Genomic DNA, 24,224 nt, shown 5'->3' on the forward strand with positions numbered 1-24,224 from the left:
AATTGAAAAGAATCTACAACTAAGAACACAAACTATGTATAGATTACCCTGTTCACATAATCAGTTCTTCATCCTTTCTACGAGTATGGCGTTCGATAAAATGCTTTCAAACTGTATGTGTGCTTCCTTTGGGATTCGAGATTGCTCCTTCAATGAATTACGTGGCAATTAATCGCTCATTAATGGTGCTTCTAGTTCTGATTGATGAAGACAGTGGTTAATTTTAAGTTTCTGCAGCATCCGTGTGATGGCTACTCTGTCACACTAGTAACGGTTGCCATGGAAACTGGATGTTGAATTGTGGCAGCACTGTAAGACTTGGTTCCTGAAATAGATTATTTTTCTTTGACTCACTGCCGCATTTGGGCACAATGACACACTATACAATCATTATAATGTGACATTGTCAGCACTGGCTATGGAATTACAGATTTTACATTTTAAAATGATATATATAATTCAGGATTTCGACTTTCCAATGCATCAAATAAAGGATCGGTTATGCTTCCTGTATTATTCTATTACATATGCACTATGCATGCTTGACATTATTTTGATTATACACCATGCCAGGGGTTTTCAATCTTTTAGATGCCACAGACCCCCAAATATGATCATCTTCGTGCGAGGGACCCCAATTCTAAAGTTGAAATGCAGCTATATGCTTGTCTGTAGAAAGACCCAATTTGTACTGTAAAGTATATTTTGCATTATTACATTTTTATGCTTACTATAGTACAGTAGTTAAACGTTTTATTTATCTATTCGCTAAAAAAATATTTTTTATTTATTTTGAAATGTTTCTAATTATTTTTATTATTTATTTATTTCATTTTTACATAGTTTTTCTCTAAACTTTTCCAGAACCCCTAGCACTCTCTTGTGCCCACCCCCCTGGAAAACCCCTGCATTGTGTTTGATGAGTGCAAGCAACATTTCAGCGCAGTCCTGTGCATCGCGCTTGTCAGTGTGTGTGGGACAGAGAAGTTCACTCGACCTTGGCGCTGAATAAAAACCTCTCTCTTCACTAGAAGACAGCAACACACACAAGCTGCTCCTCTTTCATTCATTTTGCTCGACAGCCGACCCACGTGATGCCTGTGCGGTGACGTCACGGCCGCACTCGCGGACCAAAGAGGTGGAAAAAAAACAAAACAAGTAGTCGTAGTCGATGCGTTCGTGGAAACAGGAAGCAAAGCGGGGGAAAGCCAAGCAGAGGTTGTTGTTACAACAAAAATTAAGAAGGGAGCGCTCTGTCTTTTCCCTCCCAGCTATTTTGAGCTCTTTAAACTAACAGTGCAGCCGCGGACTTTCAGTCCGTTGCTTGGACACCGCTGAAGGAGAGAAGCTCGCGCGCTTCGCGGACCAACGGCTACCTGATCAGGGGTGTCGGTTTATTTGCCCTCCCTCACCGTCCACCACACTGGAATTAACCCCACTTTACTGATACCGTATTATTTTAAAGGCAGGGCGTGCCATTCCACCTTTTAAACGCGGCCCTGGTCGTTTTACTGGAGTGTTTTGGCGTTTGAAGAAGTCTTCAGTCTGTCTGACAGGAACGGTGCAAGCGCAGGCAGCCTGAGCTAACGCGAGCTAGCGACTTAGCTGCTAATGTCAACTAACATGGAGGGAGAGGTGCATGTGTTACATAACAACCAAACGCAATTAAACCACCGACTTTTGACACCCAGCAAGCACAGCTATGGACGTGAATTAATCTCCAAAGAATAAAACGGCCCATAAACACATTTATTTGGCAGAGATGGAGTCGAACCCGCTGATCAGCGGTAAGTTGTATTCCACTTCAAGGAGGTTGGACATGAAGGAGTGATTGCATTCGAGTTGAATAAAGTGCTCGTTAGTCAAAGCCAAATGCATTTACAACTCGCTCTGTTATATTCACATTTCATTCGTACACGACGCCTAATCCTGGCGCGAGCCAGAACGTTATGTTTAAACCAGTGTGATGGTCCAAAAACAATTAAGAGCCCGTATAAATGAGTGGTATTGGCACTTTATTTTGGTCAGGGTGGGTTAACAAAACCTGTAGGAAGCCTGATGCACTTCAACTGTGTTTGAGTAAATGTTTTGCAAGCCAAATGTCTGGCAGCGTGTCCACATGCTGCTGTTTCTGAATGAAATCGAATGTTTGGCAGACTTGTTTGCCTCCTGGTTATTTCTGAACTAATCAACCATTAAACGAATAGCATTTGAACAGAATAGCATTTGATTGTTTTATTGTGCGTTAAATATTAGTGTCAGAGCTGTCAAACAAGCTAGTTTGAGGGTGGGTGTTTGTTCTTGTATTTGGAAAGGAGGTTTATAAGTAAAACCTAATAAATGATTGATTTAATTATAAATTAGTTATTATCATTACTATCATTTTTCACTCTATTTTGTATAATGTCAACAAGCCCTTTATAATTACTCTGAAAACTTTGATTCAAGTGCATAAGAACTTATTTGAATTGAACATGATTGTGCAATGCATATGTCAGCATTTCTTTACTTTGTGTAAAAGAAACCGATGTCATCTGATATTAACCAGCAGACCTCATGTAAACCCAGAGAAACTGGGTGAACACCTTGATGACCCATCAGGAACTGTCCTGAGCCCCATTGAATGCAAGTGTATGTGTTTATTAGGGATTTGTTTGGTAATTTAGCACTGGATTCATTCTGCTCACATCACAGTCCTGTCTGGCTCTCTCTTCCTTTGGGATTGCAATTCATTCATTGGCTGTAAGTCATCATGCAGTCTGAGAACTCAAGATAATTGACTATTGAGCATTGAGGTCCCCGAACAGCCTTAAGGCAATAAGGTCTGATGGGGAAAAACAGATCTGTGTTGTTCAGTGCGCGGTCTTTGTTTGCTTTTCTCAGATGCACAGGCTGATTTATGAGGCATTAGACCAAGGCAAGCTGTGCAGTGTTAGTCCCTTGATTAGTCATACTGGAGCTCTTCAGCTAGAATGTAACACTGCAAGGAAAATTATAGGGAATAATTAACGTGTAAATAAGAAAATGTGCATCTGATTCTTTGGTTCTGGCTTCACTATGACATTTTTATCTTAATACCTTGATCCTTTGGTTATTTTAATCAGTATATTCTGATGCCAATTTTTTTTTATAAATTTTTTTATAAATCACCATAATATATGTTATTTTTATGAAAGCTTCGATGTGTTATTGTGCTGTTGGGGAAATCAGAAGCTGTTTGTTTTATTGGCCTGAACAGTTCAGTAGATTCTGCTGTTACGGCTGCCGTTGAAACACTTAATAATTAAAAAAAAACATAATTTATTATACTGCTACATTACAGAGGAGATGTTACTTATTCTTTCAAACCGCTGACTTTGCTTTCTCAATGGCTGTTAATTTAGGGAAAGACCTATAATAAAATTGTCTGTTTTGGAAAATCTATAGGCTAGTATTTTCTAATCCACCGTTTTAATAAAACTCTGTACTTCAAAACTAAAACCAGTCATTCTTGTCAATGTTGTGATGATTAAGTGAATTTTTAGACATCACAATATTTTAATGTACAGTATAAAATATAGGTAACTATTAATTTTCAATCTGAATAGTTTATAAAAACATTGAATTGTGGAGATGAGAAGTTGCTATAATAGAGGTAGGACATGTATAAGAAAGTACTTTAAAGGCTGTTAAATATTTTCTGTAATCTAATACTGTTTTTAAGTTCAGATGTCTAAAGGAATTAGGACTGTGCGATTAATCGAAGTCGTCATGAAATCACGATTTGAGCGTGCGCAATTTGAGCGAAGCCCGCTGCTTCTCGAACCTGTACAATCCGTCGATAAAACAATATAAAGACAGCCAGATGTGCAATAACTAGGGCTGAACGATTTTGGAAAATAATCGAATTGCGAATTTTTATTTATTTTTACCAATATTGCGATTTAATCTGCAATTATTTTTTAAAGCTATTTATGTTCTGTATTATTCAACAAAGACAAGCTATAAATCATTGTATAGTATGATCAACACACTATTAGATAGATTAAACATAAATGTTCTTTTCTGTAGGCCAGGCCTATATGTTACGATGAAATTAGGTGATGCATGAATTGATATGAATGACATTTTTATTTAACAACTACAATCACAGTAGTATATTGACTGATTTGTTGAACTTCCAACCTTGTAAGCATGTAATAATTATGACAACATAAAGCACTGACAAATAAGCCTGGTGTAAACATTAATATGAAAGTCAGTAACAAATCACACAAACTAAAGTAGATTGCAGAAATATAAAAACAAATCTGTTGCTTTACCACACTACTTTAGGTAATTCACAGTCACTGTAATAAACATATGTAAACATGTGGACTGCACTAAACACTGTCTGTTAACTTTAGAACAGTGGTTCTCAAACTTTTTTGGTCGCGCCCCCCTTTAAACCTGTAAAAAAAATAATTTGTGGGTTTCATGCTGTCCGCTAAGGCATAGGACACTCACAGGCTTTCCTCCTCACCAACGACATAAACACCGTGTCTACACCGGACGCGAGCTGCAAAATACAGTAGAACCATTATAATCAGTGACGCTGTGTACACTGGATGCAGCGCAACATGACACTGATCCCATGTTCTATTTATGACGTACTGACACAAAGTTAAAATGATTTGCAACGGTCGCTTTGTCGTGTCCAGTGTAGAGCTGTTGCGGCACGGCGTCCGGTATAGACACAGTGAGTGAAGCCGAGAGCAAGATATGCCTCGTCATATATTCTGCATTTAGCGTTTAAATGGCCAGAACCTGCCTGGGTCTGTGCGACTTCATCTATGGCTTTTCTCTTCGCTTTCACAAACCGATCCATCTCCCATTCTAAGTTACGTCCTTTGGCTGTTTACTGTTTTATTTCTTTTCTTTTTCTGCTGATGGCCCGCGCCCGACTTGAAGCAGCGCTGCTTAGACCGATCGGTGTGTGTCATCAAAGTACTGCGAGAGCTATAAGAGAGAGCGGACGTCTCCTTATGCTTTCTCTCGCCGTATGATGTCATACACCGATCGATCTTCAAGTTGAACACACCTCTTTACTCTTGCGTGTCACGTGACCGAGTGTAATCGCAGTCTCTGCGATTGAAAAATTGCGTTTTTTCATATCGCGATATTATCGCAAATGCAATTAACCGTTCAGCCCTAGCAATAACTCTGGGCAATTATTTGTTCACATGTTTGTTTATTGTTCAAGCCGATCTACTACGCATGTATGGAACACGTCCGCAGAGCGGACCATCAGCGTATGCTTTCGGTAGTATAAATACAAGTAGTCCGTGTCCGCGCTGTCCGTGTACGCGTCAGGATTACTCACGTGGAAAGTATAACATACCATCTGTGGTGCGTATTTGTGACGGGAGGGGCGGGGCCGAGAGCCGTGGGAACGGAGCGAGGCCGGTGGAGTAATTGATAATGAGCGACACCTGCACCACTCACCGGTCTGGAGTCTCACGGAGGAGCTCCGGAAGGATAAAAAGGAGGAGTGACGACAGGGAAAGACGAGAGAGGACCAGGCCTGGACTTTATTTTGTGTTTTGGTTTCGTTTGGGCGCGGCAGTCGTCTGCGAGGGGCTGTCGCGCTATTTTGTGTTTATTTTATTATTAAAGTTTTCTTTGAGTGTTCGCCGGTTCCTGCCTCCTTCTTCCCGACCTACAAACTACGTTACAGTATTTTTTCCGTGCCCATGTTAACAGATCAGAGCGTTCACACTGCACACGATTGCGGCCCGGTGTCCTGACATTCTATCCTACCCGTCAGATTGTCCTACCAGGGTTTACTGTGCATGCGCACATCAATTTTACGTCCTTTTTCTCATGCTGAACAACAATATTTAATGTATCTGCATTACTGTAAGGGTAGGTTTAGGGTTGGGGTAGGTGTAGACTTTAATAAAACAATCTAATAGGTAGAACAAATTATTTATTGTTGGTTTTCTGTAGCTGTATCCCTTCTAGCTACAACCACGAATATAACACCTAATTAGTGTATTTGCATTACTGTAAGGGTAGGTTTAGGGTTGTGGTGTAGACGTTAATAAACCATAATTTTACAGGTAGCATTTTTCATTGTCGAATTGTACTACCCACTGTTTTAATGGGAGGTAGCAAAATCTGACAGATCGAAATCGACAGAACACCAGCAGTGCGCTCCAGGAGCGGTGTGTCTGCAGCAGTGCAGCGATCGTTTCCGCACAGTCTATTTCTGCTGTGCTGCACGTGCTAAATTAAAGTGACAGGGCATTATTCGTGGTAAAAATTACCTGGATTGACACTGAAATGTAGTAATTACACCATAAATGCATATAATTAAAGTCTACTGTTTCACAGTCAACACATGGCTTTTTGGCTAGATTTAAAACAAGGAAAAGTGCACGTTTAGATAAACAAGGCAAGAATAGATGGCACTCGTGGAGGTAGGAAAATAAAGTTATATTTATTGAGTTTAAAAGTGAATGTCTATGAAAGATTTTATTACTGTACTGTGATAAAAGAGAATCACAATGCTGAGAAAGCATTTTCAGAAACTTTGAAATCAAAATAATGGATAAATGTTGTGTTTGTGGTAAACAAATCTATTTCAATATCTGAGGCAATGCCACAAAAAGCTCTATTACCAATGCATGGCAAAAAAATCCCTGGACATGGGATTATTATTATATATATTTTTTGCCTTATGTCTGTTCTAGAGACATGTTACAGCTTTTTGATAAAGCTCTAATTGGGTTTCTTTTGGAAATAAGTTTCAAATTCACACTGAATGCATTTATGACTGTAAAGCATGTGTCTGTGTGTCAAAATCGTGATCAAAATCGAAATCGCAAAATTGATAAAAGAAATCGCGATTTTTTTTGTCAATATATCACAGCCCTAAAAGGAATCTGAAATCTAAAATGTCCAATGTTGATCAGTATCATTCAGTAAAACAGTTATTGATCTTCTTAACGGGTATAGACCTGATATTATTGTTCATCTATTGAAAATGACATTTTGCTCAGATTTTTGTGTTCATTTTACAGTGTAGTTGCAGTTGCACAAGTACTTAAGTAATTTTGGTATATTTCCTAATGTTTATTACTAGGCATATTTTTGAATTGGTTTAATGCATTTTTAATAGGGATGTAACGATTTACTCACGATTCGATTCACAATTTTGATTTCACGATTCGATTCACAATTTTTTTTAACAAAATGAGATTTAAGACAAATTATAAATTAAATGTGCCCTTTTATTATTGCTTGGACAAAATACTGCACGTTTCTTTGTGAAATTGAAATATAACACTATAATAATATACTAATATAGCACTTGTAAATTATTGCTTTTTTGTTGGTTTTGATTGCTTCTATTGTCCTCATTTGTTAGTCGCTTTGGATAAAAGTGTCTGCTAAATACCAAAATGTAAATATGATGTAAATGTAAATAACAAAACTAAATTATTATTATTTTTTTTAATTTTAAAACAAGCCCCAAATCAAATAAACACAAATAAAAGAAATCTCTTCATATAAACAAAATAAGTCTTTGTCTGTGCTCTTTACATTTAAAATTAGAGGCAACCAAATTACATCACAAATTACATTGTATAATTTCGACAAACAGCAGAGGAGCTGAATGAGATGCAGATTCACTCTCTGCCAGCTTAATACGTTTCCTTGGTTTCTGCTGTAAACAAAGCAGCGCTGCACTTATGAACTTTAATATGCATTATACAGAGGCAAGAGGAAAAGAAAAAATGCCATCTAAACTTTTCTAAAGACAGTTCCCCTCAGACATGCATTCATATAAACTCCTGCCCCTAATTGAATCGCGATTTGTTTAGCATCTCAACCGAGTTGAATCATCGCATATTTAAATCGATTTTCAACTGGCCCGCGGTTAATCGTTACATCCCTAATTTTTAGTGAATCTCGTCATATTGATTGCTTAAAAATAACAAGATATGTATTCAGGCAAATGTCAAATGTAATATTTTGTGGATGATTAACATTGAGAGTTACTCTCTTTTCGTTGTTATTGGTCAAAAGACTTTCAATCCCTGATTTGTTCTTTATTTGAAGAAAATGCCAACTGCTAATAGTCTACATGTTCTCAATGCATAATTACTGTATGTCTATCTAGTCAGAACATTAATGGAAAGTGTTACAGAGATGTCTTCAGAAACATTTTTTTGTCAGCCTGTATGGAAATTAGTAATTTCAGCAGTTTGGGGGTCTTGCGGTGAGATGTTGGTTTGATGAGTAAGTGTGTATAATGTGCTAAGAGGACAATATGACATCTAAATCCTGAACTACAACTTTGTAAAACCCTCTGTTTGCCTTAGTGTGTGTAGCTGTACAGGCTGCCCACAGGATATTCTTTTAGAATGACACCATTTTATAAAGGGGTCATATGATGATGCTAAAAAGAACATTATTTTGTGTATTTGGTGTAATGAAATGTGTTTATGCAGTTTAAGGTAAAAAAACAACAACATTATTTTCCACATACTGTACATTGTTTCTCCTCTATGCCCCGCCTTTCTGAAACGAGTCGATTTTTACAAAGCTCATCGGTCTGAAAAGCAAGGTGTGCTCTGATTAGCCAGCTATCCAGTGTGAATATGACCCCTTTAAAGACATTTTACTGCTAATGAATGCACTCACTCAATCACTTACAGCTCGTTTTAATGATTGTATAAATTAATGAGATTTTATGTGCTGGGTTAAAATGAAAACAGTTCCCTTCATTGTCATCAGCAATTCACTGCAAGTGTGCAAGGGGGGTGGGGTATTTTTTATTCCTCAGAAACTGTTGCTTAAATGCTTTTATCATGGTGATCGTTTCTACGGTGTTGCTTATGAGTTACGTAAATGAAGGGGGGGGGGGGGGGTTAATAGGGTTAATTTGCATTCTCAACATGTTCTTCCTGAACTAGTGATACACGTCCTCTGCTGACGGTAGCACCATTAATTCTTGCCTGTTTTCCCTTGATTTCACTGCAGATTTAATGTTCACTCTCCGTTTATGCTCTACTCAATCCAACTATGAAGCAAGAGGACTTAATTTACTGTACTGAGGATGTGAATTTGATTTCAGTGGATGTTGGATTCTGTTAAATCCCAAAAAGACTGTTTTTTTTTCTTCTAACATGGCTTCAGTTCCAGAACATACTTCACATGGCAATGCGTTCTAGGTATATTTGATGCAGTATTTTTTAGAAACATAGCTAGTAAAACCAATATCTCTTGTTTTCACAGCACTTATGGCTTTATGGTGCAATATTTTACAAGCAGGCCTTATCAAAACCGACACATATATCAGTGTGTATTTCATTGAAAACATTAGTAATTGCGGGTTGTTTTATATTTATTTAGTACTAACTTGAACTTTTTCGAATCTTACACATTATTATTATGGTACTAAGCACTTGCCACCCCTGAACTGTAGCCAATAGGTTATAAACACTGCCCATTTATCACAGTCTGTTTTTTGTCCCCTGTAGCAATGGATCCGTCCATTACATTGTGGCAGTTCCTGCTACACCTGCTGGATGATCAGAGTCAGAAGCATTTGATCTCCTGGACATCTGGGGATGGAGAGTTCAAACTGCTGGATGCCGAGGAGGTGGCCAGACTCTGGGGGCTGCGCAAGAACAAAACCAACATGAACTATGATAAACTGAGCAGGGCACTTCGTTACTACTATGACAAGGTATGTACAAGAGTAACTAAGGATGTGAATCATAGACTTAATCAGTTTATATGATATATTCATTACTGTTTAAAATTTTGGGTTTAAAATTTAGGTAAGTTTTTTTTTTCTTTTAAAAAGCTTACATTTTATTCCGCAAGGAAGCAATAAAGTTATCAAACGTGACAGTAAAGACATTTATAATGTTACAAAAGATTTCTATTTCAAATAAATGCTGTTTTGAATTTTCTGTTCATCAAAGAATCCTGAATAAATTCATCATGGTTTTCCACAAAAATGTTTAGCAGCACAACTGTTTTAAACATTGAAAATAACAAGAAATGTTTCTTGAGCAGCAAATCAGCATATTAGAATGATTTCTGAAGGATCATGTGACACTGAAGACTGGAGTAATGATGCTGAAAATTCAGCTTTGTATTACAGAATATTTTTAAATTGCATTTAAAAATATATTCAAATAGAAAACTGTTATTTTAAATTATAATAATGTTTCACAATATCACTGTTTTTACTATGTTTTTAATCAAATACATGAAGAAATCTTACCAACCCCAAAGTTTTGAACACTAGTGTATATATTTGACATACAGTAATACATTTTATTGATATTAAATTAGATTAAATAAATGAAGTTAAATTAAACATCATTTACTCAAAAAATGTTAACCAATTTATGAGCCTTGACAATAATTTGGTCCATCACTAGTATTCATCCATAAATATTAATAATTCTGTGATTTTTACTGTCTGACTACTATGAAAAAGCTAGAAAAACACTTAAGATTGGAACTTTTTAATGTTTAATGTCAAGTGCATATTATTGTTTAGCCACTTTCCATCAAGCTTTCATACTTCCACAGAATATTATTAAGAAAGTTAGCGGCCAGAAGTTTGTCTACAAGTTTGTGACCTTTCCGGATCCCAACTCTGCTGATGGGCTGAAAGGGCCTGAGGATTCCCAGAGGGCCGCTACAGGGGAGAAATTGGAGCTTTCCATTCAGACCAAATCTAACACCACCAACCCGTGTCTCTCCAAGAGCCTGCAGGTTCAGCGCTCCTCTCTTAGCTCAGTGCAACGCAGCTCCCGCAACGATTACATGAAGTCTGGTCTCTACTCCACTTTCACTATCCAGTCCCTGCAGACGCCCTACAAAACCACATCCAAATTCATCAAAACAGAGCACGTCCTGAGTGACTGCAGCCCCAATCCTGCCCCTCTGGACTGCACAGTGCATGAGGTCAGCTTCTTTCTGGATTTCATGTTTTTGTTTTAGAGCTGATGCTTTTAATTCTGTAATAAATCCTCTCAGATGACATAAACCATCAGTTAAATTAGTTATCATTGTTTAAACCTCCAAAACCGTGTGAGGCAAACCTTGTGTGTCTAGTATTTGATTCACAGTGATTTTGTGTGTATGGCGCAGATGCGAATGTGTCAGACAGAAGGACAGCAGGGAACTGTTCAGGCCCATTCGACTGTAGAGAGCAGCAGTCTGCAGGTGATAGTGACCCACCCGTCCCCATGTGCTACTCCCGCCCTCAGCCCACAGACGCCCTCTGGATCTGCCACGGCAACCATGGTATGGATTCACTCTTTAACACACATCCAGACACAGTCTTTAAATGCGTAAAGCTGTGCGATTTTAGCCACGATGATGGTGTCAACATTTGGGAATCATGTAAGATTTTTTGCTGTCGGCAAAATCGTCAGTCTTTAATCGATTAGTGTGACATCACCCATGGCAGTAGTGTTCATTTGGTTAGCTGGTTTTTAGTTTAGTATTAGTCTTAGTCCTTTGTCAAATGTCCTTTTTAGTTTTCATCATATTTAATCAACCTATCCAACATTTTAGTGCTGCATGCTGCATAATGGTTCAACTGATAATTACAGTTTTTTGCTCAGAATTATAACTGTGATTACTGATCATGATTGTTGTCAGAGAATGTCAGCTCATACACATGGTTTATTTGACCTCATTTAGATTTATTCAATTATCATTTTTTTCTATGCATTATGAAAACTGGTAAAACTCTAAAGCTTCTCTCAAAAACTAAAACAACTAAATTTCTAATATTAACTCTAATAATTCCAAATTATATTAATGTTTTTCTATTAAAACAATGACAAAAAAGACTTTGTGGCACAGAGGCTGCAAAAGTGCATTTATTCAGCAACCACGATCGCAAACAATGGACCCTTTTCACATTTCCGGGTTTCTCAGCAGCGGAAGTCGTCATAGTTGGGTTAACTTGAAGAGAAGTGAATGGGAGAGTACCACAAATATATTTTTTGCATTCCCATTTGCTCAAATGGCAAAAGGAAAACTCCCCGATAGTGTTTTTGTGACTTTCAATAAAAGAAAAAAATTGAGAGAGACTGATAACGGCAGTCAGATGAGAGAATGATGTCAAATTTACCGTCCCTCCCATAGACGCTGCTTTAGAAACACCCTCGCATTAGCATTAACTGTTTTTTTGTAATTTGATGCAAAGGTGGTAAAACACAAAGAATAGTATTATAAATGTACATTCATTTTTTTTTTTATACAAATAGGATGGACAATTTATGATGCTGATGACCGTTAAACGCGTCATCACAGTCTTGTGAAAAGAGTCCATATAGTCGAAATCCATGTTTGGATTTATTACAGTCGGCATTGAGGCCTTGTGTGTGCTTGGTTGTGATATAGAGATTTTTTTAGAGATAGTCTCTCTCTTTTTTTTTTTTCAGCGATGCTGCATATTGATATAGTCAGTGTTTAATGATGTCTCATCTTAGTCAAGGAAAAAATTTTCTTCAAACTGGATGGCAGTCGTTTAAGTTTTGCAATGAATCTCAGCGTCAGTGTCAGAAATGGCATCACAGTCAAGCAAGCCCTTTCTCCAGTGAATAAAATCAAGCACATTTTTCTTGTTGCACTTAAAAATATGTCACACTATGGAAGTAAGTTACAAATTAGTCTTTGCTTATTGAAGCACTCATTGTAGCCTCCTAGTCAACATGAAATTGTTTGGCAGATTTATAAAACCTTATTGACCCAGATTCCTGTAAAATACCTTAAAGATCAGCTAATCAACTTGCAATCCAAATATCTGACACCCATGTTAAATACTGTTATTATTAAGACTAATGTGCATAAAAAATGTTGTTTTAAATTCATCCCACAGAATACTCAAGCACAGAAGAGCCAGAGTTTGGGTGACCCACCCCAGATCTACCTGTCTGATCCCAGCTCTCTGACCTCGCTCATTCCTCTAGCTCATGGAGAATGTGTAGTCAACCATTCTCAGCCTGTGTTTGTGGTCATAAAGCCTTCGCCAGTCGGGCTGCCCAAAGAGTCCAGCCTCCCGCCTGAAGACGACTTGCTGGAGATTGTCCATTTGGATGACAAAACAGATGTTGAGGTGAACAGACGTGCCAATTATAAATCATTCAGTGTATAACATCCAAAAAATGTTAAACATGTTTGGCTGTAATTAAATGTGAGAGTAATTTAGCTTTTTATTTGATTTATTGCCATACTCAGCCAGTGTCCACAGTGCCTGTTCCTAGAGTTACAGATGCCCCTATCCCTGTGGATGCTCCATCACCCTGTGTGGAGCCAGTATCCCAGCCGGTTGGAGAAGGGGAAGTGAAAGAGAAGCCTGAGCTACCCGGTTAGTTGAAAGTTCAGGTTGTTAATGCGTTAAAGAGCTGGTGAGGTTCATAGCAGTTGATTGTTCTAGTCTGTTTTTAGGTTTACTAAGTTTATAAATTACAAGCAAATCTTTGTGTAAGTGGTAACACATTCCTTAGCATTTTTTGTTCAACTTATAAAAGGGATATCAATTAAGGTCCATTTTAAAATCTCAAGTTTCTTGGCAACCAAAAACAGCCTTCTGTTAAGGTAATTAACTACAATACAGTTCGAAAGTTTGGGATCAGTAAGATTTTTTTAATTTATTTGAACAAAATGCTCACCAAGACTAGATTTATTTAATCAAAAATACAGTAAAAAGAGAAACATTGTTAAATATTACTACAACTTAAAATAGCTGATTTCTATTTGAATATATTTTAAAATGTATTTTATTTCAGCCACCATTACTCCAGTCTTCAGTGTCACATGATCCTTCAGAAAAACTAAATCTAATTATGCTGATTTGATGATCAAGAAACATATTTTCTTAGTGTGCTCCTTCATATTTTGTGGAAATGTATATATCATTTTTTCAGGATTCATTGATGAATAGAAAGTTCAAAAGAACAGCATTTATTTGAAATAGAAACAATTTGTACCATTATAAATGTCTTTACTGTTACATCTGATCAAATCAGTGCATCCTTGCTGAATATTGAACGTATAAATTTCCCTAAAATAAATAAATAAATTACTACCCCCATACTTTTGAACAGTAGTGTATATTACTTGGCAGAAGAATTATTTATTTATTGTGATTATTAATAATAAATTCATTATCAAATAATGATTTCTTTAATCATATTGCTGATCATTCCTTTTTATAAAAGCAATAAGCCTCTCCAAGAAATCTCTTACGGTTATTTGACATGGTTATAGGTCAACAAAACCCACATTGCTTAAAAATGAATCATCAATTTCAGCCGCTCATTCAAATCTGTTTTTAGAGGACACCAATACTGCATCAGCCTCCCTCCCAGCAAGCACGCAGGAAGTACAGCCTCCTAAATCAAAGAAGCCCCGAGTGCTGGAACTGCCATCTTCGTCTACGCTGCTGCCCCCTGGACTCTCGCTGGATAAGGTCAATGCAGCAGTGAACAGCCTGCTGGCCTCTGGCAGTGCCACAAACACCTTAACACCCACAGTCATCACCTCCCATGCCCTGGTGAGCCATTCAGTTCAGTATTATGGTTGTTTAAATGTGCTAAATTTTAAAATGTAAATTTTTGCCTTTTAAATACATTTAATTCTGTTAACAAATTTAACAAAAGCACTATTTGGTGGAATTTGATTATTGCTGCTTGCATTTGCATTACTAAGACGAAAACCCACATAAACACCTCAGAAAATAGTTGACAGCCCTGACTTCAACACATTGTGCTTTTTTGCCACATAGAAGGCACAAAGAGATGACTGTTAAATGACTGATCAAAGAGCTTCAGCATTATCTTTCAGTCTTTCAATGGAGTCATGCTTGGGTGTTTTTAAGAGCTAGATCTCTGCTTGTGCCATACTTTTGATAATTATCAGAAATATCTTGTTTTTTTTGTTGTTTTTTTGTCTAAGGCAACAATGGTGTTTGTGTGGTATGAATGGATGCTTTCCATGTACCAAGCTCTTATTCATACAGTCTCAATGTGATTTTTAACAAAGCCAGTGCGATATAAATGCTTGTATTACCAGATAACCAAGAACAAAGAGATACAACACAATGACCTTGTAAAATGGTTCATGCACACACACACACACACACACGAACAAACTCTTCAACACACTCTCTCTCTCTCTCTCTCTCTCTCTCTCTCTCGCTCAGACTCCAGTGGTGTTGACACCGAGTCCGCTGCCATCAACCATTCACTTCTGGAGCACTCTCAGTCCAATCGCTCCACGCAGCCCTGCCAAGCTCTCCTTTCAGGTGAGACTTCCTGTCCACAGCATGACAGCAGCACACCATCTGTCTCCTCACACTCCCTCAGCTCATTGCATGGATGAGATTTTACTCTCTGCCCACTCCATTCATAACCATCAAATACTTCACAACATATACATTTGATGTATTTCTCCTTTTCCCAACTTTTCAGATTGTCATGGCAATCGATATATCTTATTTACATTCATGCATTTAGCAGACACTTTTGTTCAAACAGACTTGCAATAGAGGAACATTAGCGTTTTTCACAGAACCAACAATATTCTTATACAGTGGCAGGTTTATAAGAAAGCTAGTTTAGGAAATGAGCTACAGCAGAGAAGAAGAAAGAGGATTTTTTTTTTTTTTACCAGATAGTCTTGTAACAATTTTGAATTGTGAAATACTATTTGGTTTCATGACATGAAAAGGAAATTGGTGTATTACATGGAGTATTCTTTGGATGATAAATGGTTTGGTAAATTCTGAATGGATGAGCCACATTTCAAATAAGTTAGCCAGCTATTCCCACACTTGTGAACACACATGATTTGAATTCAGTTATTGTGCCTTCACATTAACTCTGCGTTGCTACAGTACAATAAAACCATAATCTACAATTAAGCTAATGAATTAATTATTATTATTATTGACTAAGTATTTATTAGTGAAGTCAGGTGTCTCATTTTATTGCTTTCGTTCCCATATTTTTAATACCTATAAAATATTATTAATAATAGTAATAATAATAATTTAATTATTACATATTACTGAACTGCCTTTTATCATATTGCTTTTGCTCCCATTATTTAAAAAAATGAATGCTTAGTTCATTAAAAAAAAAAAAATCATTTCAATGCCCTGCATTGCAGTGATTTCACAATATTTTCTTTTGCTTTTTCATTAAGTGGACATCAAATCTTTTGTTCTTAATTTTAAGAAGGTTTTTGTTTTGTTGGACTGTTCCTCAGAAAAGCATGTGAGCATCCTCTGCTGGCCAATAGCAGCAGTGCAGAGTTTGGAAAGTTGTTATTTTTACAGGAACAGGTGCATTAAAGGGTCATGAAACCCCCTGTTTCAGCACTGGTTAGTTCTCACCACAGTTTTTAAAAACACTAAAAAAGTGGGCGTGGTGCGCTACGGAGTGGAGGGGGAAGAGGGGAGACAGACAACACACACAGCTTCGCGTTCACACAGTTTCATTTCGCTCCCATCGAGTTAAAAACACAAATAAATCCACAGCCATTTGCACTCTTCATCGAAAAACATATATATGAATGCGCTTTTGCACCTCTGATAACTTTTAAGGCTTATTATGCGGCGTTTATATAAGCCTTTTGACGGATTGTGTCACAGAGCTGTATGGTTACACTCACTAAGTGAATGAATCGCGTTTGTGCCGAACTCTTATTACAAAGCAAAAACAAACACTCTTCTTCGATCCATGAACGTTTCTCTCAGATAATGTACACGATCTCACAGTCTGAAGGGTCTGTCATGGCAAATCAACACATGCTGTTGTGAATAAGGAAGCGAAGCGTCTTTTCATAGGATAAGAACACGCAGTCTCATGAATAATTTAATAGACACTGACGCGTCATCGATGTACTATAGTCCTTTGCCACGTCACAAATTGTGACGTCAACACGATGTAGATTTTAAACCCGGAAGATTAAAATAGCGCAAAAAAGCTTAAAATTAACCAGTTTTCTCCAACAGTTAAAATTATCGGATGCTAACATTGTCTTCTATGATGTACACCTCTGCTAAAATCTCAGAAAAAGTAGTCTGGGGTTTCATGACCCTTTAAATCTAACCCTAAATAAGTGTCTGTCTTGGATGTTCTTCTTGGACTAGTTTTGCATTTTTATTATAGCAAAATGGTCTCTTAAAGGGATAGTTCATCCAAAAATGAAAATTAGTCCATGATTTACTCACCCGCAAGGCATCCTAGGTGTATATGACTTTCTTCTTTCAAACGAATCCAATCGGAGTTATATTAAAAATGGTCCTGGATCTTCCAAGCTTTATAATGGCAGGGGGTGGGTGTTTCTGTTCAACAGTTCAAAAGAAGTCCAATAAAGCGCATCCATCCATACTAAAAAAGTGCCTCACACGGCTTTAATGTTCTATTGTAAATGAATTACTGCAAATTTGTACATTCATTTATACTCAAAAAGGGGTCAAAATTATTGCCTGTAGCAGGGTTATCATTAACTAAAACAAAATGTAATATACAGGGCTCCAGACTGTGCCTAGAACAGTCGCATTTGCGACCAAAAATATTAATTTGTGAATGATATTTTTGATGAGATTGCCTCTAGCAAGTGGCGACTATGTAAATTTACATGTTATGACTTAAAAATGTGCATGTAATGCCTTTTTTCCTACTTGTTTTGCGATCACATATTTTGTTATTTTGATGTAATAAACTTAGATGTGCATAGTTTTAGTGGAAAAAGACTTTCAAACAGTCTGAGAGAGCGGAGGTGTACAAAGTAAAAGAGCAGAAAAGCAGTGTCTATTTTGGGAGCTTAAACAAACTACAACAGGTAAAGCTGTCAGCTGATTTATCGTTAACAGTTCTCGTTTATAATCGATACTAATATGGCTTCTTGTTATCATATTAGGGAGTTTTGTTCCAACACACATACCGTGTAGTTTTCAAATAATCCTTAAGGACTTGATTAGTTGGATCATGTTTAATTAGGGTTGAATCTAAACTCAGCAGGGCTCCTGCCCTCCAGGAATTGAGTTTGAGACCCCTGGTCTATATATTGACAACGATGTCTGATGATTTTGAAGTTGGAGGAGAAAATGAGATGGAGTTTTTCACCCTACCCTACCTTTTTTAACCGGAGTACACAGAAAAAGAACTAACGATGCGTTCTTTTTTATACCCACACTGGATATAAATGTGTGTGTTTTGAACAGCACATTCCAGGGCCCAGGTAATGGTGGGGCCCCTCTCTAAATACAACATTGGGCAAAGGGTTGCTACATTTTGAATGGATCTTGGTGGACTAACATAAGCAAACTGTCCAACGCCATCAGATAAAGATGCTAGGACAGCATCCATACACCTCTTAAGGCCCTTTCACACGGTATGCGGCAGTCGCGAGTGTCTAGTTCATTCTCGATGGGAGACATGCGGAAAGCGGGCGGCCAAAGATAAAAATATTTTATCGTTTTGTGAGCGGCAGCCGTGTCGGTTTCAACCAATCAGTGAACATTTAACTGAACTGCCTATTTGAAAAATAGAGGAGAAGATTGTTTTAAGTGTAATAGATTTCTCAGAACCCATCTAAAATCTCATACAGAGACATAAATAAAATTATATTTCATTCAATCGTAATCTCACAGGTATGCTCTTTAAGCAAATCATCAAAACAACTTCACTCGTGCCAAACGAAAAAAAAAAAGAAAGGTAAATAATGCCAACAATTAATGGCAGAATGACACAAACACAAATTTCCGTTATGTTTTATTTAGTTTTTAGTAAATACAAAGGTGATGTTGACAATTGTAACTATGGTAACGTCCGCTTTCGAGACCGCAACGTGACCACTGCCTCAACTGCACAAAATGCTTCCACTTCAAGAGAAAACAGCAGCCGCGCGGCAATTCCACCGCTTGCCGCGTCCCGTGTGAAAGGGCCTTTAGAGGGCAAGAAGACCTCTGGTACCAAGCCCGGGAAGGACAGGACTTCTCTTTGTTCAAAATGCAGTTTCTACCCTTCACCAACCAAGAGACTGATTCCTAAGCTTTGGCCTGTAACTGCCATAAAAATTCCTTAGGACCACCGGATGCAGCAGCAGTGGGTGAAACAAAGAGAAATCACAGAGATCCATCCAAATTTATTCATAACTATATTTTCAAACTGCTGCAAACTACAGCACACCAATCTTATACTTATTCAGAGAAATAAATACACAAACTCAGCTGTTAAAGGGTTACACCACCCCAAAATAAAAATGTTGTCATTAATCACTTACCCCCATGTCGTTCCAAACCCGTAAAAGCTTTGTTCGTCTTCGGAACACAATTTAAGATATTTTGGATGAAAACCAGGAGGCTTGTGACTGTCCCATTGACTGCCAAGTAAATGACACTGTCAAGGTGCAGAAAAGTATGAAAGACATCGTCAGAATAGTCCATCTGCCATCAGTGGTTCAACCGTAACGTTATGAAGCGATGAGAATACTTTTTGTACGTGAAGAAAACAAAAATAACGACTTTATTCAACAATTCGTCTCCTCTGTGTCTCTTCGCATCACCATAGCGACATTTTGGAGAATATCCGCTGAGCGCAAACTGTGTACTCTATTCTGTGTCAGCCGTGACACAAGGATACGTTTTCTACGTGTGTTTACTCTTTGATTTGAATGAAAACAGCACATCCGTTTAGCGCAGCTGACACAGAATAGCGTACGCTACTTGCGCTCAGCGGATATTCTCCAAAATGGCGCTACAGTGATGCGGAGAGACACAGAGGAGACAAATTGTTGAATAAAGTCGTTATTTTTGTTTTCTTCGCGTACAAAAAGTATTCTCGTCGCTTCATAATGTTATGGTTGAACCACTGATGGCAGATGGACTATTCTGACGATGTCTTTCATACTTTTCTGCACCTTGACAGTGTCATTTACTTGGCAGTCAATGGGACAGTCACACGCCTCCTGGTTTTCATCCAAAATATCTTAAATTGTGTTCCGAAGACAAACAAAGCTTTTACGGGTTTGGAATGACATGGGGGTAAGTGATTAATGACAAAATTTTCATTTTGGGGTGGAGTATCCCTTTAATGGGTAAATGAATGCATGCATGACAGATCAATCTTTTTCCCATCATGTTTGGACTTGCGTTTGTTAAAATGAGTTCATAACATTGCCAAAGGTGTTCTGGATGTGGTTTGGAAAGTGAGAAATGCACCGGTAAAACTTGAGTGACACTTTTCTAACTTTGTGTTTGGACTATGCAAATAAGTTCCACAGAAGGAAAGAAGGGTGGGCCACACAGTGTTCCCCTGTTCTGATGGAAACAGCCATTCACAGCACAGAAATGGAGAAGCACCAAATTGCAGTCTCCTCCTCATCGGAAAGGGAACCCTTTCAAAGGTACCCTTCCAAAGGCACTCCTTGTTCTGAATTTACATCCAGAGAGACAATAGCAGGTCACCAACCTGTCTCCGAGTCTCCGGCCTGCATGGTAGGAGATAGAAACAGATCAACAAAGTTCTCAGTCCTGTAAAGGGAGAGACACAAACAGACACAACCCTGTTCTGAGCCTGTGACCCATTACAGGGAAGGCAGCAACAGACACATTCGTTCTGAGTCTCCGGCACATCCAGTGAGACGCTAACAGATACATTCAACATTCTGAGAAGAAAAAGATACTCTACGTTCAGAGTCTTCGTCCAGTGAGACAACAACAGATGCAGCACATCCTGAGTCTCCATCCTAGAGAGACAAAGCGGATTGACCAAGTTCTGAGTCTCTAGCCCAGAGAGGCAGAAGACATACAGATATTTGCAAAAAGTTAACGTCAAGGTACTTTCGTCTGCGTGTTTCAGACTAAGGACCTTCTGCACCTACTCCAAGGCCACATCTGTTTTCCAGATTTTAGGACCCTTTGGTGCTCCATGAGATCAGAAGAAGAAATCACCGCTACCAGTGATGCTCACTGGAACACAGAGAACGTAAATATCACTTATCCAAACCTCTTCCAGAGACCATGGCATTATTGCATATTATACGTTTATGATATTCTAATTTACATTAGATGTTATATAGCTGATCGATTAAGAACAAATAATCTTTCAATTATTTGTTTGAGGCATAATAAGGTTCTTCGCCTTATTAGTTTGTTTATCTTTTCATAAGATAACGTAACTCTGCTATAGCAACACCCAACTGAATCGATTGCATTTTATGTACTTTATTCCTTTTTCATTTGATATTCATTTAGTAGTTGTTGATTACTCTTGTCTATCTTTTGTTAATAAAATTGATTTTATTACACTTGTGTCTTCCTTGTGTTGATAATACAGTAAGAGGTTCTACAAGTTAGATATCTCACCAATATTTCTTATCTGATGTACTCATAACCGCACCTTAAGTGACACGTGATCCAAAAATCATAATGTCATCGTGATGTGAGTACCTATCACTACACTATTTTGCCTCCCTAGGTTGGCGAAAGCAAATTCACTACGTGTGAGTGTGTGTGTATATATATATATATATATATATATTTCCATTACCTCAAGTAAAATAAATATAAACTGAAATAAAATAAAATCTAAAAAACTTTTAAACTTAAAAATAAACTGTTAAAACTAAATTTCTCACTTTTGTTTTGTTCAAGTAGAAGTATTAAAAAAATAAAACTAAATCAATTAAAAACTAAATCTTAAAAACTATATAATTAAGAAAAAACACAAAAATGACAAACAAAATTGCTAAAACTTGAACTAAAAAATAAAACATAAAATCTAATTCAAAATATTAACAAACTATCACAGTATATCAATAATACTAAAATAACACTGTTCTGTGGAGATGGATAGCATGTACAATACATTAAAAAAAAATACCTTTTAATAGTCAAGCTTAAATCCTAATTAATAGCTTCCTGTTATTCTTACAGTTCCCCTCCAACGGAAGCAATCAGATCCAGATCCCAGCACTGAGCGTGGACGGCCTTTCCACACCTGTCGTTCTCTCCCCTGGACCACAGAAACCATAGCTTGAGATTTAATTCCCTTATCTCCTGCTGTGGTGATTGGCTCCCTCCCCAGCCAATGAAGCGCTGAGGATGGCCAATGAAAGATGGGACACTCCTTATCAAGTTCTGCTGTGAGTTGGGTGGGGCTTCTGCGCCAATGTTGACTCGGGAGGAGTGCGCTCTCAGCCGGCCTTCACGATTGGTTGAAAGAGCGGCCCGATTCTGGGCTTGATGGTGGCATTTCATAGACTATTTGCTCTTTTGATTTTCCTTTGCCTTTTATATGATCATCATGGACGGTTATTTATTTATTTCTGATGTTTCTTGGTGCATCGTGAGATGCATATACCAGAATGCTCATGTGAACTCGGAGATCTCAATTTTATTTTTGATTTCTCACCGTAACATTATGAGTTATGGACCAGACGAGGTATCCTTTGATTGAATCAAGGCATAAAATGCCATTTACTTCACAGATGGAGCATAGCTTTCTTAAAAACTTCTTTAAAAACTTTCTTTAAAAAAATGGAAAGCATGCATTTGAAATCTGCCAGATTAAAGTGCAAGTTAATTTCTTCGGCATTACAGAGACACAAATACATCATTTATAGTAACACTGTTATTTAAACATTTTGTGTGTTTTTTCCATGGACAAAGGAGTCCATTTTCCTAAAGTGGCATTGGAAATGCCAGAGGAATGTAACAGCCATTCCCAGGATTTGAAGAGGTGGAACCAGGGAGGAAAAGATACAAAGAGATTCTGAGTGATATCATGATCTGGAATGTATCAATCGTTTTCTTCTATTGCATCATTCCTTTATTTCAGAACCTTCTTCTTGTAGATATATGTTGCACCCATTCCAAGATTTGAAAGATTGAATTTTGTATTCTTGCTTTCCTGTTTTTGTTGTTGTTTTTAGTAATTCTATCAAGGAGCCCTTTCTCTGGCAGCATTGACAATGCAGGTGAAGGTTTCAGAAGTGTCGCAGCGAAGCTTTGCAGTTTCATGCTTTTTTTTTTTCTTCAAACGAAAACGCCAGAGGAGACCAAAGACCAGCTGTTAATATACAATCCATCTTAGCATCTCTATCCTTTTTTTCTCTCTTGTTTCGCGTTTTCTCTCGCTCTCGTCGTCTTATTTTTACTCTGCTGCATCAAAGGGCTATAAGAACCTTCACGTAACCAAAACCCTCTCACTTCTGACACTGTATATAACTGATACATCTAACTCGCCAGCTATAAGTGTAAAACACATTAATCCTTGTAAATAAAGTAATTTATGGCAGAACAGGAAGTATGTAGCTTCAGCTGCTTTTGATGTTGTTAGTAGTTTTGTGCAGCCTGCCTCTTATGCTATGTTCGTCTGATGTGTTAAAATCACACTCACGGTTGTTACCTCAAAGCTGTCAACAGCTCGACATGTCAAAGCAGGCACGCAAATACGTATCAACTGACAAACAAAGTCAACGATTATTTGCATGTCTTCCTGCGCTTGTAGTTTCTCAAGTTTCCTGTGGAGAAATCATGGTGGTTATATATAGAGTTCTGCAGAAAGCTGTAGTCAGTGTTTATGGACAGTAACTGCCCACCGCATACAGCCTTTTCTGTACAGCCGTTTCTATCATTTCATTTGACCTGAGTTTGCTGAACTCACACATAACATCCTTGTTTTCAGTTTTAAGAACATTTGGGCAACAGTGTCTTTCACTTTAGAACATTTTGGCTCTTTAAGTTGGTGCTTTTTGTTGTTTTAAAGAGTGTTCTGGTTTGATATCTGCGTAATTGTAATGAACTTGGGAGGATTTGCTGGTAGCATGCTGCAATTGCTTACGCTTGTCACCTCTCAGATTGTTCTCTCCTGCATTTTGTGCACCTCATGGCTGATTTGTTACATGGACCAATGCGAACTGTTCTTTTCTCAGTGAATGACTGTTTGTTTTAAGATGAAGCACTTGAGAAACGCCTTGAAGATCAGTAAATGTTCACCACAGCTCTTGGTGTCCCTTTAATATGTACCGATGATGTCATGGACGCCCACAAGTCGACACATTGAATGTTCTGTTCGGGGGGCATTTTGGGAGTCACCCCCTCACGTTACCACGTGCTAAGCTCAGTGAACTGATATCAGCGTAACCTCCTGAGACCCTGCATCCTCATATGAGGACATTATATTTTAGTGAATTTCTCTGAG

General features: G+C 37.8%; 1 protein-coding gene across 1 annotated transcript; it reads left to right on the forward strand.

The window, feature by feature from the left end:
- The first annotated feature begins 1,089 nt into the window (after nucleotides 1–1,089).
- elk1 (ETS transcription factor ELK1) lies at nucleotides 1,090–24,224 on the forward strand. The gene is made up of 9 exons (XM_016271654.1): nucleotides 1,090–1,787; nucleotides 9,510–9,718; nucleotides 10,579–10,956; nucleotides 11,143–11,298; nucleotides 12,887–13,123; nucleotides 13,246–13,375; nucleotides 14,346–14,563; nucleotides 15,212–15,313; nucleotides 21,956–24,224. Exons 1-9 carry the CDS (start codon nucleotides 1,763–1,765, stop codon nucleotides 22,052–22,054), a joined length of 1,554 nt encoding a protein of 517 aa, XP_016127140.1. The 5' UTR covers nucleotides 1,090–1,762; the 3' UTR covers nucleotides 22,055–24,224.

Source organism: Sinocyclocheilus grahami, unplaced genomic scaffold (genome assembly GCF_001515645.1).
Source record: "Sinocyclocheilus grahami isolate Dianchi unplaced genomic scaffold, SAMN03320097.WGS_v1.1 scaffold64.1, whole genome shotgun sequence".
Classification (NCBI taxonomy): Eukaryota; Metazoa; Chordata; class Actinopteri; order Cypriniformes; family Cyprinidae; genus Sinocyclocheilus; species Sinocyclocheilus grahami.